At 32.3% G+C, this 16,373-nt stretch overlaps 1 protein-coding gene across 3 annotated transcripts in view; it reads right to left on the bottom strand.

Annotated features, from left to right (window-relative positions):
* Positions 1-953: 953 nt before the first annotated feature.
* The window catches only part of LOC123719927 (sodium/calcium exchanger 3), an 82,773-nt gene continuing 67,353 nt past the window's right edge, over positions 954-16,373 (bottom strand). Inside the window, exons 3-9 of one of the 3 annotated variants that reach the window (XR_006756019.1) lie at positions 8,030-8,178; positions 7,235-7,334; positions 6,506-6,598; positions 5,433-5,591; positions 3,558-3,729; positions 2,539-3,147; positions 954-2,423 (exon numbers count right to left, since the gene is read on the bottom strand). Coding sequence is in view for 2 of the 3 variants with exons in the window: in XM_045676244.1 (XP_045532200.1) it covers positions 2,943-3,147; positions 3,558-3,729; positions 5,433-5,591; positions 6,506-6,598; positions 7,235-7,334; positions 8,030-8,178 (878 nt within the window). In the remaining variant the exon portion in view is untranslated. Of the gene's footprint in view, positions 3,148-3,557; positions 3,730-5,432; positions 5,592-6,505; positions 6,599-7,234; positions 7,335-8,029; positions 8,179-16,373 lie in introns of all 3 variants that reach the window. The other 2 variants (XM_045676244.1, XM_045676245.1) reach the window with 2 other exon arrangements.

Here is a 16,373-nt window from a genome sequence, read left to right as displayed (position 1 = left end):
GTAATGTAAAGTTCAATAAATCTAAAATCATTTTTAATAATAAAGGTACATCAAGGTGTAATAATATTTTTTGAAAGAGTGGAATATACTTACTATTCAGGGCTATATCATATTGTGTTTTAAACATACCTTATTATAAAACAAGGACTATAGATAGAATATCGTATTTGTTAGCACGGTAACGGTTTCTTTTTCATATAAGAATCCATAGTAGTTAACCATAGTAGCAAACTTTATCTTACGCCGCATTTTATAATAACTGGCATATATCTAAGCAATTTGAGAGAGGCAGAACCTTACGTGATTTCTAGTTTAATAAATATTCATCGTGTTTAAATAAAATTATTAAGATAAATACAAGTCTTATATATGTAATACATAAAGCTATCTAGCAGTGTTATCTACATTATAGAGATATGTCTTACAAAATGACAGCTCTCTCGTCAATTAGACTGTTAGATTGTTAATTAAGGAGCATAGCGATTTTGTGGTCTCATTATATTAAAATAACTAAGTATATGATTGAAATTTATGATTAAAGTGCCTGGTTTTTATTATAGTATATTATACGTAAGTGTAAACGAAAAACTAAACCGTCTATCAATTATACTAGAGCGATGAGAGCATTTCGTGTATCAACAAGACCAATCAAAATCAAATAAAATAAACTACTATTTGTCGGTACCACACCCCAGAGGCGTGAATGCACTTTTGAAAACATTCCACTTCCTGAATGAAAACATCATGGTTAGCGAGTGACGCTTCCCAAACGCCGGGTTCACCTTAACTTTTAGTACATCATCAAAATGATCTAAGTAGATGCGAAACAATCATAATTAATAAGAGTTTTAGATAAATACTTATATAACATAAAAAATATATATATACGTTTATAGATCTTTGTTTTTCATTCATTTGTTTAGAAATTTTATAAGACATCATCATCATTCATACATATAATACTCGACTAAAAATTGCTAGTAAGTGTAGTACACAAAACTCTTGCGCAATTTAAAAGTGCAGCTGAACTAAATATAGAAACCACAAATTCGCAGCTCACTATGGCACTGAACACACGGTTTAATACATATACATAAAACGGCATATTGAATAAAACTATCAAACACATATCTACGACTAGATCTGAAATCCTCTCGCCTCAATGAGAGTGACTTATTATATGTAATCGCTCAACTACTACGACACAAATCTCTATACAGATATTTTTTCTATTTATTTTCTAATTAGACCTTTAACCACAGCCCTCAAGGCTTTTAAGCATTCCACGCTGATTGGAATGACGAATTCACATAGCTGTTTATTGCACATTTTGATGAGGAAAGATCCAAGATGCTCATGTAATATTAGGGATATGGCCCTATGTATTCGTAAAGCAGGGTTGAGTACAAACTTTTAAAAAGAAAGAATTTTAAGGATGTTGTGGTTCTATGTAATGAACCAGGTGAAAATATGAGTCAGGTCGGACCTATGTTTACGTTATATTTCGTATTGTATAGAGCCTAAAGAAGTTAAATTCATAAAAAGGTTATAACAGAAATTAATTAATTAAATTAAGCGAATAAAAAAGTTACGTTATTCTTTGCTTTTGATAATGACGTAATCCCAACCGTATACTTTTACTAATAATAAAGTTCTGCTATAACCGAATCCCTACATCTTTGATAACTTTTATAGGCCTTTTCCTTCTCTATCTTATTGACGTAGTAAATTTTGTAAAGACTAGCCGATATCTTAAAATATATTCACTGTAGGAGCTACTGTACACATAAAATATAATTGGTTTAGATTTGAATTTCAATCACACAACACTATTTTCGGAGAATTTGTAACAAATCTTAGATTTTTAAGGTGCATTAAAACCAGCTATGTGTTGCCATTCCAATACATAAAAGTGCCATTAATAGAGAAAAGCACATTCTAAGGAAGAAGAGACACGCTACCTGTACATATTTTGAGCACAATGCCTCAATTTGCAAAGAACTACTTGAGTATGACGTATGTTTAAAATTCACACCCGTCCAGTTAACAAAAAAGGAACTAACTACTGCTCTGTCTATATGTTTATGAATAACAAATTATTTTAAATACTATGAGCTGTATAGTAAAGTTGGAAACAAATATATGATATTTCGCGTGACAAAGGGGTAGAACAATAGTCAGAAATGGATACAATACCTTCCGAATAGAGCTGTCCCGGTGCCCGCAACAAGTTTTTTTTTACAAATATTTGACCTTGTTAGATAATACTTCATCTTAATCATAGATCCATCAACCGAAACTGTTATTATACTGCCAACATTGGAAGCAACGAGAAAGTTATTTAGGATGTTTCTTTAAAGATTTTGATTTGATGTCAAATCAATTCGTTATTCGTAAAATATAGAAGTCCGTATAAAATTTTTCTATAAAAAACAATAAATATTAGTAACAAAATTATTAATTTTATATACCTAACTACGAAATAAATATGCATATTAAAGCGTTTAATCTAAATAAATTATTTTTATAAATAACTACCTAATGACTGGACAATCACCGCTTTAAACTTTCTAATTATTGGATTGAAATTAATTGTATAAAATTCTATAAAGTTATACAAAATATTCATAAAATTATTGACGCGCGCATACTTTTAATAGCGTTGCTATGGTAACCAGTGTATCGCTTCATTAATAATAATTGTTGTGAAACAAAACGAACTATTGTCCAACCAAAAAGTTTTTATCGGTCCAGCATACAAATTCATTATAAATTTAACTAATAGTTGATAATTAAGTTCAATCCAATACATTGTAATACTTATTAATTTGGCGTCGCATGATTGGTCAATCTGCTCCTCGCACGCGATAATCTGATTGGCCAGAATATGATATTGTACTCTTTAATTTTGACGTATTACAAGTATTCAAGATGGTCGTATTTTAGAATCCCTTAATAACACCGTAGGCTTCTAAACTAGATAAAGTGAGGTAAGTTAACCATAAAGAAAAGAAGAATATAGATGTGATTATTTTGACACCGCGCGGCCCGCCCAGCTCACCACCCACTGACTTTCGCCTGCGCAGCATGAGAACTATCACCACCAGTGCCGCTTCAGAACAGAACATCGTCACGCTGAAGGCAAGGCTGAAAAAAAATGTTGTCTGAGTAATCTTGACACACATGACCATTATAATGATTTAAAGAATATTGATTAACATAGAACCTTTATTATATCTGAAATTTTATATATACTTCCGTATCAGGCGTCTTTCTTCTTATTTTAAGAATAAATATATGTTATATTTTTGAATTAAATATTATGTCTGTATTATATTAAATGTAGGTTTAAGTTTTGTAACCTATTTGTATTATTACATTTTTAGATAATTTACGTCTAGATTGCCTGGAAGAAACTGCTTTTAGCACTAAGACCAATTAACATCCTTCACAGGTCAAAAAGACTGGTTTAGATCAGAATCTAGATTCATAATCCTGGTGCACATTAGCCTACGCACTTCTTTTGTTATTGTTGTATTTTTATGATTATGTCTTACTTTCCCGGATCCACGTGGAATTTCTCGTTCCGTGTCCAATGCACCACGGCGGCCAGGGTCCATGCTACGCCGATACCAAGGAAGACGTTCACTGCGTTCGAACCAGTCACATTTCCCACTGACGCATCTGCGTGCTTATCCTGTATAGCGGCCACTTTACTTGCGAATGTATCTAAAATTTATAATAAGGTGTAAATATTTATAGGAACATAAAAATATAATTAATATTCAATTAAAATAGTTACAGATTTTACTTGTATACGTGTAAATGCTGTATTTTTTCTTATTTCGTAATTCTTCTTAACATATAGCCTAAGATAGTATACATAATATATATAAAACGGTTGAAACATTTACGAGGAAAAGTAAATAAAAATTATTAAATTAAGAAAAACAATTTTTGAACTATAAGTTTTAATAATAATACATAGCTTTAATCCGTTCAAAAAGTGTTTTTCTTAATGTGTATAAGCTATTTTAACAAAAGACATTTATTAAATTATTTAAATGTAATAAAAGTGAATTAAACATATTGTCCAAGAAAGCCGAGAAGATGTATATAATAATTCACATTTAAAAACATCACAAAACTATACTGTATTGCTGTTTTGGTCTCACGTGTCCACTACTAAAGCGCTACAGCCTTTCCGCCTAAAAGCCTTCCCACATTAGTCGAAATATAAATGGGGTCTCCGTAAACGTCAAGGCAAATTTTTCGATAAGGTACTTTTTACAAGTGGTATTGAAATTATAATCGAATTTAACGATTTTTTTATTGTATAAATGATCTTAGTATAAAGGAAGTTGGTGTGGTGGAAACACAAACTGTACACAGTTTTTCTGTGTCGACGTCGAACATATTTAAATAATTATAATCATTATGACATAAACTATAACATTATAACAATCAAAGCATTAAAATTGCACGCAAAACGTCATAAACCAATTGAAACATTGACGCACCATAGATAGCCGATGTAAGAAACTTGTTCTTGTCGAGAATTCTCATTCACATACAGGATGAGTTCCTATATTCGAATATGTATTAAATTACGATATGGTATATTAACATAATGTTCATTAAAATTCATTTATTTTCAACTTTTTTTTGTTCTTAATAGTTAGAGAAATAACAAGTTGCGGAGAGATGTTTATCAAGTCTTGTCTCCCGCTTTACGGTCTTTGAGAACTAGTAGTAAATGCTAATTAAGGACCTTTTTTTTAATATTGACGGTCACTAGTTACTTATATGTAAATGTAAATATTTGATTTATCTTTTCTTAGGAAAACTAGCGCGAGCAGTCCGGGATTATTTTAGGATCCCTAGATATATTTATTTACAGATTACAAACTTACCTAACCATTAGAATATTACCATTATTACTACTATATGACATCATCTCGGATAAAATTAATTGCAGTTCTATGTTCTTTTGTCTTCAAGACTCGTCTTGCTTTGTTTCGATTGTTTCGTGTCACATCAACGATACTCGTTAATGCAAAACACTCAGTTATGTATCGCGCAGCCCGGCCATACGTCGACCACAATTTACCTTGACTTATTTAAGCTATTGCGGAATATGGTTAAAATGAGTATTAAGAATATCCATAGTCCAAAATCACCTGCATCATGAGCTTACCCCACATACACACCTTTACGTATATATCCTCCTTTCACACCAGCACACAACACAGCCAAATTAGATACCAGTTAGTTAAATGCATTGAATAATGTTTATTGTATTTTTACTATTGTAAATGTTTGAATCTTTTTGTAAATATTATTCCATCATTGGCTATATTATTAGTGTAATTGTTTGTTTTTATGTATAATTTTGATAGTTGGTTCTATTCCTGGAATAAAAACAAACTTACCGGGTATACTAGTCCCGAGAGCAACGAATATTATCGCAGTAACGGAGTCTTTGATGCCCAGCGTGCAGCCAAAGTGTGATGCCACATCGCCAATTACAGCAGTTACCAGGCCAATACACACTATAGACACGACAAAACAGACGTAGCCACCACCGATATCTGTAAACAGTTAGAGTATTAGGTACTGTATGTTTACCCTGTAAGTTAAATACGATTGCGAGATACTACGTCAATCTCATTCAGCAATATGTAAATTAAAATTTCAAAGTGAGGCGTTATTGTCATTGAATCATTGAAATTGGGTATCGTTTTACAGAATAGCCTTGCAGTTATTTTGTACTAACCAACTTTTGTATTTGTTATAAGCTTATTATTATATGAAAATGTAATGTGTTTCGTGTGTCAAAACTCCTCCGAAAAGATTTGACGAATGTTATACTACTAAGTGATAAGGGTGGGCAATCCCATTTTGTTTAATTATTTGTAAATAACTCATAATTTTATACCTCCTACCACATCAATAACGATATTAATACTATAAAATTATTCTGTAGAAATAGTTATTTATATGGCAGAACGTTTGCTGGGTTAGCTAGTGATAAAAAAACTCCAATAATTGCTTCAAAATGTCGCGAAATTGCGATATGTTGAAATAACATGTACGTCATCTAGCCTCCGCCGTACGCCGGACTAAATCTAGACACCAAACAAAGGCCCTTAGCTCCGGTCAAATAATTCTTCGCTTTGAAATATTTGACAAAGCTCAAAATATATTTTTTCATGATTCTATTGGTAACACGAGATTTATATGGCCTATATAGACATTCATAAATGTCCTTAATTATTTTTATAAATGAATAATTTTTGCTACGCATTTACGCATCTTATTTGTCCTATATATGGACACGAATTTAAATATATACGCTGTATTATTCTAGTAAAATATTTATTAAATGCTTGCCGCAAAACGTTTCATTTCAGTAACTAGATGACAGACATTTTACGAAACAGATAAGTGTTTTGTGTGCAAATATATAAAAAACCAAGTTGTAATAACTAAGAATTATACTTACCAGTCGGTGGTACGAATGCAAATATAATCTTCCAGAATATCGTTAATATGTGCATTACATAGTCTAAACATGACGGCGGCTCATCAGGATTATCTAAAAAACGTATAATTAATAAATACATATTAAAATTGTAGTGGCTTTCTATGTGAGTGATATTTCCATTTTAACTTTTTTGTATATGTTACAGCGTCTTTTAGTTTTGTTTGGCTTCGTATCACATCGTTTTTGACTTTGTCTTTTAGTTTCAAATTCATCTTCTTTATTAATATCATATGTAATACCAGTACATAAATCTGGAGACAAATCTAACTTTTGCAACTAAAGGCCAAGCTATAGTTTACTAGCTTCCTAACTTACTTATATTCTAATATAATTGATGTGTATAAAATTTGTGATGTCACATTTTCTTACATAAATTTATGCATACACGTTGTTTTACAACCTAATATAAATAAAAAGGGTTGATCATGATGGAGAAACAGCTTGAAAATAAAAAAAATATTTGGCGACTTAAGATTTTCTCATACTACATTAAATTTAATAAGTAACGGTTAAATAAATGGAAAACATCCTAATTAAAATTGCTACTTTTCGACAACAGAAACAACGTATAATATTTTTCAAAACACAATACATCCAAATGATATCCTAAATAATCATATACATATAGAAAATCAAGCCATATTCCATACAAATAATTTTAGTATCTCATTTCTGCGTTAGGATTACCTGAGCTGGCCGTCAAGGCTTCTGTGAACTGTTCCTTCCAGGAAGAAGTCCCTATAATGATCGAGGCATTTGCTCTTTGGACCAGTTTGTCCACTGTATTCTGTGAAAAAGACATTTATTAGCCATTAACCACAGTGGCATTTACACATTGACATGGCGTCTGAACCAGAGGGCCTAATAAAAAGCAGTATTTTGAAAATTACTAAATAAATATCATTCCGAAAGTAATTTTATAAATGGCTTTGGTTATTACGCTCCAGGAGATAGATGGAACCTTGGAGGATGACAGGGTTATTGTTTTATGCAGCCGTATATAACAAAACGTTTTTATGATTGTATTCAGTTATTTAATTTGAATATTTTTATCCAAACATGCTCAGTTTGTAAAGATTTCAAAGAAAGTAAATCGGTCGAAGGCCTTAGCCAAAACACTACACTTTCGGCTTATAGATACCGGCAAACATCTTGAACAAATGACCTTGCCTGTGTAGAAGCGATTTTTAGGTATCACTTGGGTGTGCGAGACGGCGGGAGAGTGACGTTTCGATCGCGTGATCGGTAAATCAGTTGACGTTTGTGTCCCGCGCTGTGTACGACGCGCAAACTTTACCCTACTCCCTTGTTTAATTCTCAAGAAGTTTGTCGGTACGCTGAGAAAAAGGAACAGACGAGTAGAAGAACCATAAAAGTGCCAATGTGAAATTATGAACTGGTTCCTAGCATGAGGTTACGTCACCGATAAGTGTGGAATTCTACCCAATCCAAACAGTAGTTTTAGCAGCTAATACTACATACCTTGAACTCCTTGCTTTCTTTAATTCTAAGCTGAGCTCTGGTTATCTCGCCGGCTCGAGGCAGCCCCATCATGGCGACGACACACTCGTCCTCCGCCAACGTTGTTAACTTGTTCACTTTACGGTTAGATGGTACAGGTTTGTTGCGGTCTAAAACACAAAATATTATGTTAGGGCAATTATTATTTTACAGATTTACACGCAAAAGCCTCCTTCGAGTTTTTGGTTAAAACTATAAGCTGATACGTTAACTAACGTTGTTCTGTTCTCTTCTTTAGTCGTCTAAATATATGCAAGCTTATCACGTAAACAATGAGATCCTAATTCGGTTTAAATGTTAGGTTTGTGTACCACATCAAGTCTTTGACAACAACGCAACAATGGCATACAACGAAATAGGGTATGATGGATGACGTTATTACATTTGTTAGGATGCAAATTATAGAGTGAATTCTTTAAAATTTAGTAAGCTTGCTTTATGCGTAGAGAAGCCAATAACTATAAAAGTTATTTTATATACAAGGATGTAAAATGATGGAATCTTAAAAATTATTACGCGTCAATACAAGTTAATATTGTTTATATTCAAAGCTTATACTGTTAGACAGTTTGACGTTATCACACAATTTAAAACATTATTTGATTTAAGGTTATTTGGATGAATGACTTTGATATAACTTTGTTTAATTATGTTTATATAATAAAATATCTGGTCTCAATTCTTAAATTGCGCTTTACTTTTTACGCGGATAATATAGATATAGAATACAACTTTAAAATATCATAACAATATTAATATTTTTTTGATAATACAGTCAAAATGTATTATAACGACATCGAAAGGACTACTCATATTTGGTAAAAACCGATATACCGAATAGCCTATGACGTGGTTATTAAGTACCTAATACTTTTACCCGCCGGGACGTTTAATTTTGGTCAATATAACCGGTATGTTGTTCTAAACGATGTCGTTGTAAACGTACGTTTTTACTGGCACTGCTATAAAAACGAAAAAATCTAAGGTGATAAGGCAGAGTAAAGAATTTTTCAATAATTCGTAGACGTAATTATCGCAGTTCCTTACTACCTGTATTAAATTGGCGATTGTAAAGAATGGCGGACTGATTCTTACCAGTTCTTTTCGTACAATTTTTAACATTATGAAGTCTATACATTTATTTTATTTGTGAGATTATTTATGTTTGCTTTTTGCAAATAAAATTGAACAACACAACAATGAATCTCCATTTAACTAGGTCGAATTCGGATGACAGTTGTTCGATACAAGGACCTACAAATGCTACAAAAACTGCTTTAAGACTCTCGACTGATCCGAATTTCGGATTCAACAATCTTTATTAGCGGATATTTTTGATCTATACTGAAAGTATTAAAACTTTTACAGAAAATTTTTGCAATACCTTCCTTATTTGTATGTATTAAAGTATATATTTCAATACATGTAATATTTTATCAATATCAAGGGTCACGTATTTGTTTGAATATTAGTGAAAAAGTATAAAAAATAATATTTTTGTTTACAATTTATTTGCAATTGTTTTCTATATAATAAGGTTTGTTTATGGTTCAAAGATGGAAAAGATCAAGAGTAAGAAGAAGAAGAGGATCTTCAAAAGGTGGAGATATAGAAGCATCAGGAAGCGAATGGAGAAAGAAAGTCTTAGAGATATTTCGAAAAAGCTAGAGGTGGCCTATACCCGTAAAGGGGTTGAAGTTGAACTGAAGGAAGTTAGGATATTAGGCTAACAATATATATATATATATATATATTAAATCTAAATACAACATTTGTAAAGATAGAAAATAACCGATCTTTATTATTATTAGAGTTCAAAGATAACTTTTTTATTTTAGATATGGCTAATGAATATAAGTTGCACGAAACGATTTGCCAATTTACCTTTGCCAATTAAAAAATAAATAAACTTAAATAATAATTTGTGCCACCGCGTAAATTCATTTTATTGCTAATAATAATTATCACAATATACATTCAAACATTAAGGGACCTATTCTTGAACGTCACGTTTTAGGAGCCGTCGGACGAGTTTTCTATTTGTAGTTACACATATTTCCCAATGCTCAATCAGAACTGTGTATACCTAATACCGTCCACAGAATATAAAACTAATCTACATCTCTATTCGCACAAATGGAAACATGAGAATAATAAAAGCGTAACCATCAGTCTAATTGCTTTCAAACCGCGACATTGTTCCAAAACAAATGGAATAATAAACTCTATTTTATAGACATAAAGTTCAATTTCACATTCGATTGAGCAAAAATTAATTAATAATTCCCAGACGTCTTTTGTTCGTGATAACTGCCGTTTAGGAATTGAATAGATTTCGAATCTTCGATAATTATACGGCGGTTTTATAAAGATTAAAGCTTTGAGGAATTATTTCACACTCAAACACTCTGGTGAATGAAAAAAAGATAAAGAAGGAGAGTTATTTGTAGTTTATGACTTTGAGATTCAAAAAAATTAACTTCACACTACAAATTATTAATGTAGTTTATAAAACTCTGTGTCAATATGCCATACTATACAAGTTTTGATATCTGTTCAATATGTACAATACAAATCTGAAACACCGATTTCCCCAAGAACTTTTTCCCAAAGACAGTAGAGCCTGCTTAGAATAGGGTTTTACAATAGTAGGCAGCGTAATTAGTACGCCCTCTTTAAAATCATTTAATTTAATAGTCTTGATATCTGTCTGTTTCAGCGAAGATAAATCAGTAACCCATGTAGTCCTGTAATGAGAGGCTGTGGCTAAACAACGTGTAGAAATCCTCGGAACAGTGAGATCGCTCCGTGATGCCTGCAAAGTGCCCAGGAGGCTTCTGTGCTTTTGGAAAGAGTTAGGTTGGCTTAGTCAGCCAGGACTTTACGTATAACGGACCTATTGAGCGTCTTAGTGCGGAAAATGAGTCTACAGACCATACCATAGTTTTGAAATCGCTTCTCAAGACATGCCGCACGTAACGATATTATACGCCGGTCCCTTGCCACCGTGAACGTGCCAAGTATACTTGAGCCGACTGGTATTGCAAGAGACGATGGCAAGAGACCGGACGGTTTGAGTCTGATTCCATGGAATATGGACTGGTAGGGGATGCAACTTGTTCCCGCTGGCCCCTTCCATGGAACCCACAGCAGAGCTGATGCTTTTGAAGCAGCTAAAAAATGCAAATACAGGAGTCGAGGCTCCGATTATGATTTTGTCCCATTCGGTGTCGAGACCCTTGGTCTGTGGAGTCCTAGTCTTTTACCGCTTTTTAGAGAAATATCAAAAACGTTAGTCGACATCACAGGAGACCGAAGAGCTGGCAGCTACCTCGGATAAAGAATTAGTTTAGCTATTTGAAGGGGGAACGCTGCAGGTATCTTCGGAACCTTGCCTAAAGGGATATATAATATATTTTAGTTATATTTTACGGTCAGTTCTTTTTTTTGTTACTTTATATATGCCTAATTGAAATAAATACATAGAATATATACATTTTAATTTTAACCCTTTTATTAAGTATTTTAAAAGAAACAATCAACTTGAGTGTAGATATAGATTAGTTATTGAGTGTAGATAAGTATTTTTAAGCTGATTATATTTATTCGACTTCACGAACTCAGAGTATGATAAAAATTTAAAACATAGTTAATTATACAAAAACTTTATAAATTTTCTCACTATTACTCTGACCTTGCAAATTTAAAACATAATGGTTCCAGTGGCATTCAACTTTTCTTTGTGAATTAAAACTTTTATTCGTAGCTCGTAGAGGCCCGGCCTTGTAGCATTGGAACTTTTCTACAGAATCAACTGTACATAAACTTATTTACGTTGTTATAGAGAATTGTGTGGATAACTGGATTCAAGTGTTGAGATAATGAATGAAACTAATTACGGTAACAGTAAAATGAATCCTGACAAATACTAAATAAAAATTCACTCTGACATTTAAATATCCTCCAGCTTTAACTAAGGCCGCATATTTGTATTGAATGTGGTCAATATACAAAAGATGCGCAAATATTGGTGCAAATTCAATTTCCAGTCTCTCATACCCAAAAAAGAAACTTCATGTGACCGGAATATGGAATCAGCAATCAGCACCGATTTCCCAATATAAATAAAAGCCACGTGATCGATATTGGAAGGTATCACAATTGGACTTTAGAAGACCGACGCAAGCGCAATTCCGAGAGCCAGGTGTGTTTCAGTAGCCAATTTCCCGACTTTGTATTAACATTTTATTTTTCTAAGTAAATCTCTATTCCGGGAATCAAACTAAAGACCGAAGCTGCTTTATACTGCTGTTCTTATGGTGTAATTATATTAGTAAAGACACGCGCAAAGTATTCAACTATAAATGGTCTTTATAAATAAACAAATTTATAAAATGTGGGTTTAAGTACTTAGCATAAAATAAATATACTACAAACAGATACTAATATGAAACAAATAGCGGTTCACTACTAGATATATAGCTATTGAAAAGAAAACCTTATCAAGCCGGTTTCTCGTAAAAATATATCAAGGTAATGGACGAGGGGAGAGAAGTGGCAAAGCAATACTTAGTGAAAATGTAAACGATAGTAGAATGATAAAAATGTATCGTATTATAAATATTACATTTATATTAAAATTTTCTTGTTGTAAGTTAAAATAGTAATTGTATACTTTTGAATGTCGTCTTTAATTGCATTGTCATCTTGTTCCTAACTTATTAGCAGGCAATACAAAAGTTTTGTATTTCTTGCTTGTATATTGTGTTTCTACTTATTGATTTATAATCAAATTTTCACTAACACTACACTACAACACTACACTATTTCTAAACGCTAACTAATAACACTACCGCGAGATATGTATAAAACATTAACACTCATACATATCTCGAGAAATAAAAATAAACAAAATCTTACTTAACACAGAGACGGTCCACCAGTGAAGAGTGCAGAAGGTGCGAAGAGAAAGATATATTAGATAAATATACTGATATAATCATGCATATAAAATAATAAGGCCATTTTTCAAAAATCATTCTAAATTGCATTTCCAAAATTTGCTTATACATAGAAACAAGATTATCTAGTTTACAAGGCAAGGATGGCTGATAAACAAAAAAACAACAGGAAAAACATACATACATATTATACAATTTATTCTCATGAAAAATCGCCTTTAACATTAAATAAAGCAATAAATAAACGTACAAATTAAAATAGAAAAAAGGTCATTGTTGTTTTTTAAATAAAACATAAAATTTTCATTTTCCAAATGAGCTACTTAAATAGATATCGCATCACTATAACGATAACTTCTTTATCAAAAATATAATATTGTAATTAAACGGAATAATATACGGTAAAGTGTGAACACAAAATATATTGGGTCGGCCTTGGAACTCCACAAGCGTACGTAAGGATATATTAGAACCCCGTCGTGCATGTATGTGTATTCGATTATTTGTATACGGTTAGTGTGGGACTGGGCTTGGCGTACCCATACATAGATACATAGTGTATAAGTTTACGCAAGTAAATTTACAACGCTTTTTTTATTAACACTTTGTTGTGATAGATATATAGATAACATTAATTAAAGAGGCAACGGACTGCCTTATCGCTAACAAGCAATCTCTTCTAGGAAACCATAGTAAGGAAAAAAAAACAAGATATATTTTGAATTATAAATCTTCTACTTATTATATCTCGTTTTCTTTATATTTATATTCAGTACTTTATCGCCTTTATTATGTATCAGTACCTATGTAGACGATATATTAAATGGTACTCATAAATATTTATATAAGGGGTGGAGGTCTGATGCCCAAGAACCATGTAGCATGAAGAATATAAATCCATTCTTAATTTATATCATGCTACATCGACAAGCGAAAATTGTATGAACAAAATTCTCGCAGAATCTAAAAAACGCTGCCAATATAAAAAGCTGATTATTTATTCAGGCGAGATAGGTAATATTTTATGTAAAAAGTCATCTTAAGAATTGCTACTTACACAAATGTGCCAATTCACGTTGGCATCGTGCAAATCAACACAATCAAATTAACCTTATTTACCGCTCAGCCGTAAATTTTAGACCTGTATAAACCAGGTTAATCAAATACGATGTCCCGTATATGTGGTGGTGTGGCAATATAAATGTACATTAATTAACGAAAACATATATTATCCATACTGACTGAAAGAGATTTGAACATTTTAACTAACAGGTTCTATTTATGAATAACAGTTATCACAACTCAGTTGACATAGAACTACTTCATTGTTTCATGCATTATTTTTTAGATTTGGTAACCGTTTTAAATAAAAATACCCATTTCCCTGCTATGCTAACTTCAGGGTGTCGGTTTTTTGTGACGGTGTGCGAGCGCATCGTATACATTTACTCTCATCATTTTTCCCTAACGCACCATAAGAAGAATAACTTAAAAAAAATTTTTTTTCAGCTACAATTTAGTTATTTGGTTTTATTTGTTAATAGTTTTCAACAGTCTATTGCCGTCAAGTTGATATGTATAATTTAGACTTTTACATGTGTACAGAGTGTCTCTTATTGAACACGTGAAGCGAAAACCTCGAAGTCATGACTATACCCAACACCTGAGCTACTTTAAGGGTTGAAAGTTCAAAGGAAAGGACAAACATAATTTGGACCCCTACGTGGTTGGCTAAATACGGTTGTGACTAAATTACAGGGTACGAAACGATTCACGGAAAGTAAAATCGATCATGTATTTTCATTCTCAATCGACATACAAACTAAATATGCCCATCAACCGTGTATATGTTTTATGTGTAAATAAACGCAAAAATAATACAAAATCCAGATATGAATTCTAATGCCAAGGTATATATATATAAATTTGGGTTAAATACTACATACATATATAGTTAAATGTACGTAGTATTTAACCCAATTTTTATAGGTTCAATTGCCGTCAAAAATGTTGTCTTGTTGATAGAGAAACTATCAGAAACAAACCTCAAATTTTATTTTACAGTTTTTTCTTAGAACAGGACGAAAATGGGCAGGACGCTCAGATGTCGTTTGCAAGTGCGTTGCTAGTCTTTTGACCCCTGAATGCAGCAGAGGTCATTTATAGTTGAAGAACGAACGCGATAGAGGCTAACTGTAGATGCGTGCCCGATAGGAACGCTTTTAGTGAACCCTGAGTCGAATTGTTTCGAAAATATTTCTGTAAACTCTGGGATCTTATACAAATTTATAAAGTATCAACTCCATGAGTGTGCTACAATATAATTTATAAATAAATGGGATTATTTTTAAGGTGAATTGTATACGAAGTTCTTTATAAATAGTCATAACATACTGAAACGTTCAGTATGGAACACGAACGCAATCATATTACCGCGAGTAATGTTTTTCTTTTGCGAAACAAAGTGACCTCCTAAATAATTCAAGGGTCTGAATAACAAATATCTACCTTTGTCGGTTTTGCACCTTCAGCTTTAACGATTCGTTATATTTGCATACTGAAAAAACACACTTATTTATATACATTTACATTTAGATCTTAGCCTTCCTGAGTGGTCGATTAGTTTTTTTATGCTGTTATTAATATAGTGGCAAGCGGAACAGAAAAGTGGATCAAAAAGTACTAAATTGGTGCCGAAGGAACAGCAAACGAAAAAGAGAAAGACAACTTAGAAGAACTTAACCACATTAAAGAGACAGCAGGTGCTACATGGCAGAGAGCGGCACAGTGCAGAGATAAATGGCAGCATATGGAGAAGGCCTTTGCCAAAAAAGGGCTCACACATACCTCAAAGAGGATCACAATAGAAACGTGTTTAAATGGAAATGTATCTGAATTAAAAGGCCTTTCTAGTAAAATGTACTTTCAAATACAAAAATAAACAGTATTTACAATATTCGTAACCTACATAGTAATAAATAGAAAATTAAAACAAATTTAAAAAGTTCGGTCCCTGTCGCAGTGTACCTTTACCGGCCGTATTGCGATACTTATTCGTTGAGAAAAGAACGAGTACTATCTGCCAGGCGCAAACTTAAAATTATTATTAGTAAATCCGTTAAAGTAATTACTTTAACGGATTTACTAATAATAAAGATTTAAAAGTAAATAAAATTTTATTTGGAAAATATTTACTTTAATCTGTTGCTCGTTTAAAGGTATGAACCCCGATCGTATCGTAGTATTTACGTTAGAAGAAAAACGCACATCCGCCATAAATCAAACATACCGTAATCCCTCACTACCAACATTTTCGGGCCTGTCTTATAAATAATTCAGAAAAA

This window comes from Pieris brassicae, chromosome 2 (assembly GCF_905147105.1).
Source record: "Pieris brassicae chromosome 2, ilPieBrab1.1, whole genome shotgun sequence".
Taxonomy (NCBI): Eukaryota; Metazoa; Arthropoda; class Insecta; order Lepidoptera; family Pieridae; genus Pieris; species Pieris brassicae.
This window is presented reverse-complemented; position numbering and strand designations above follow the sequence as displayed.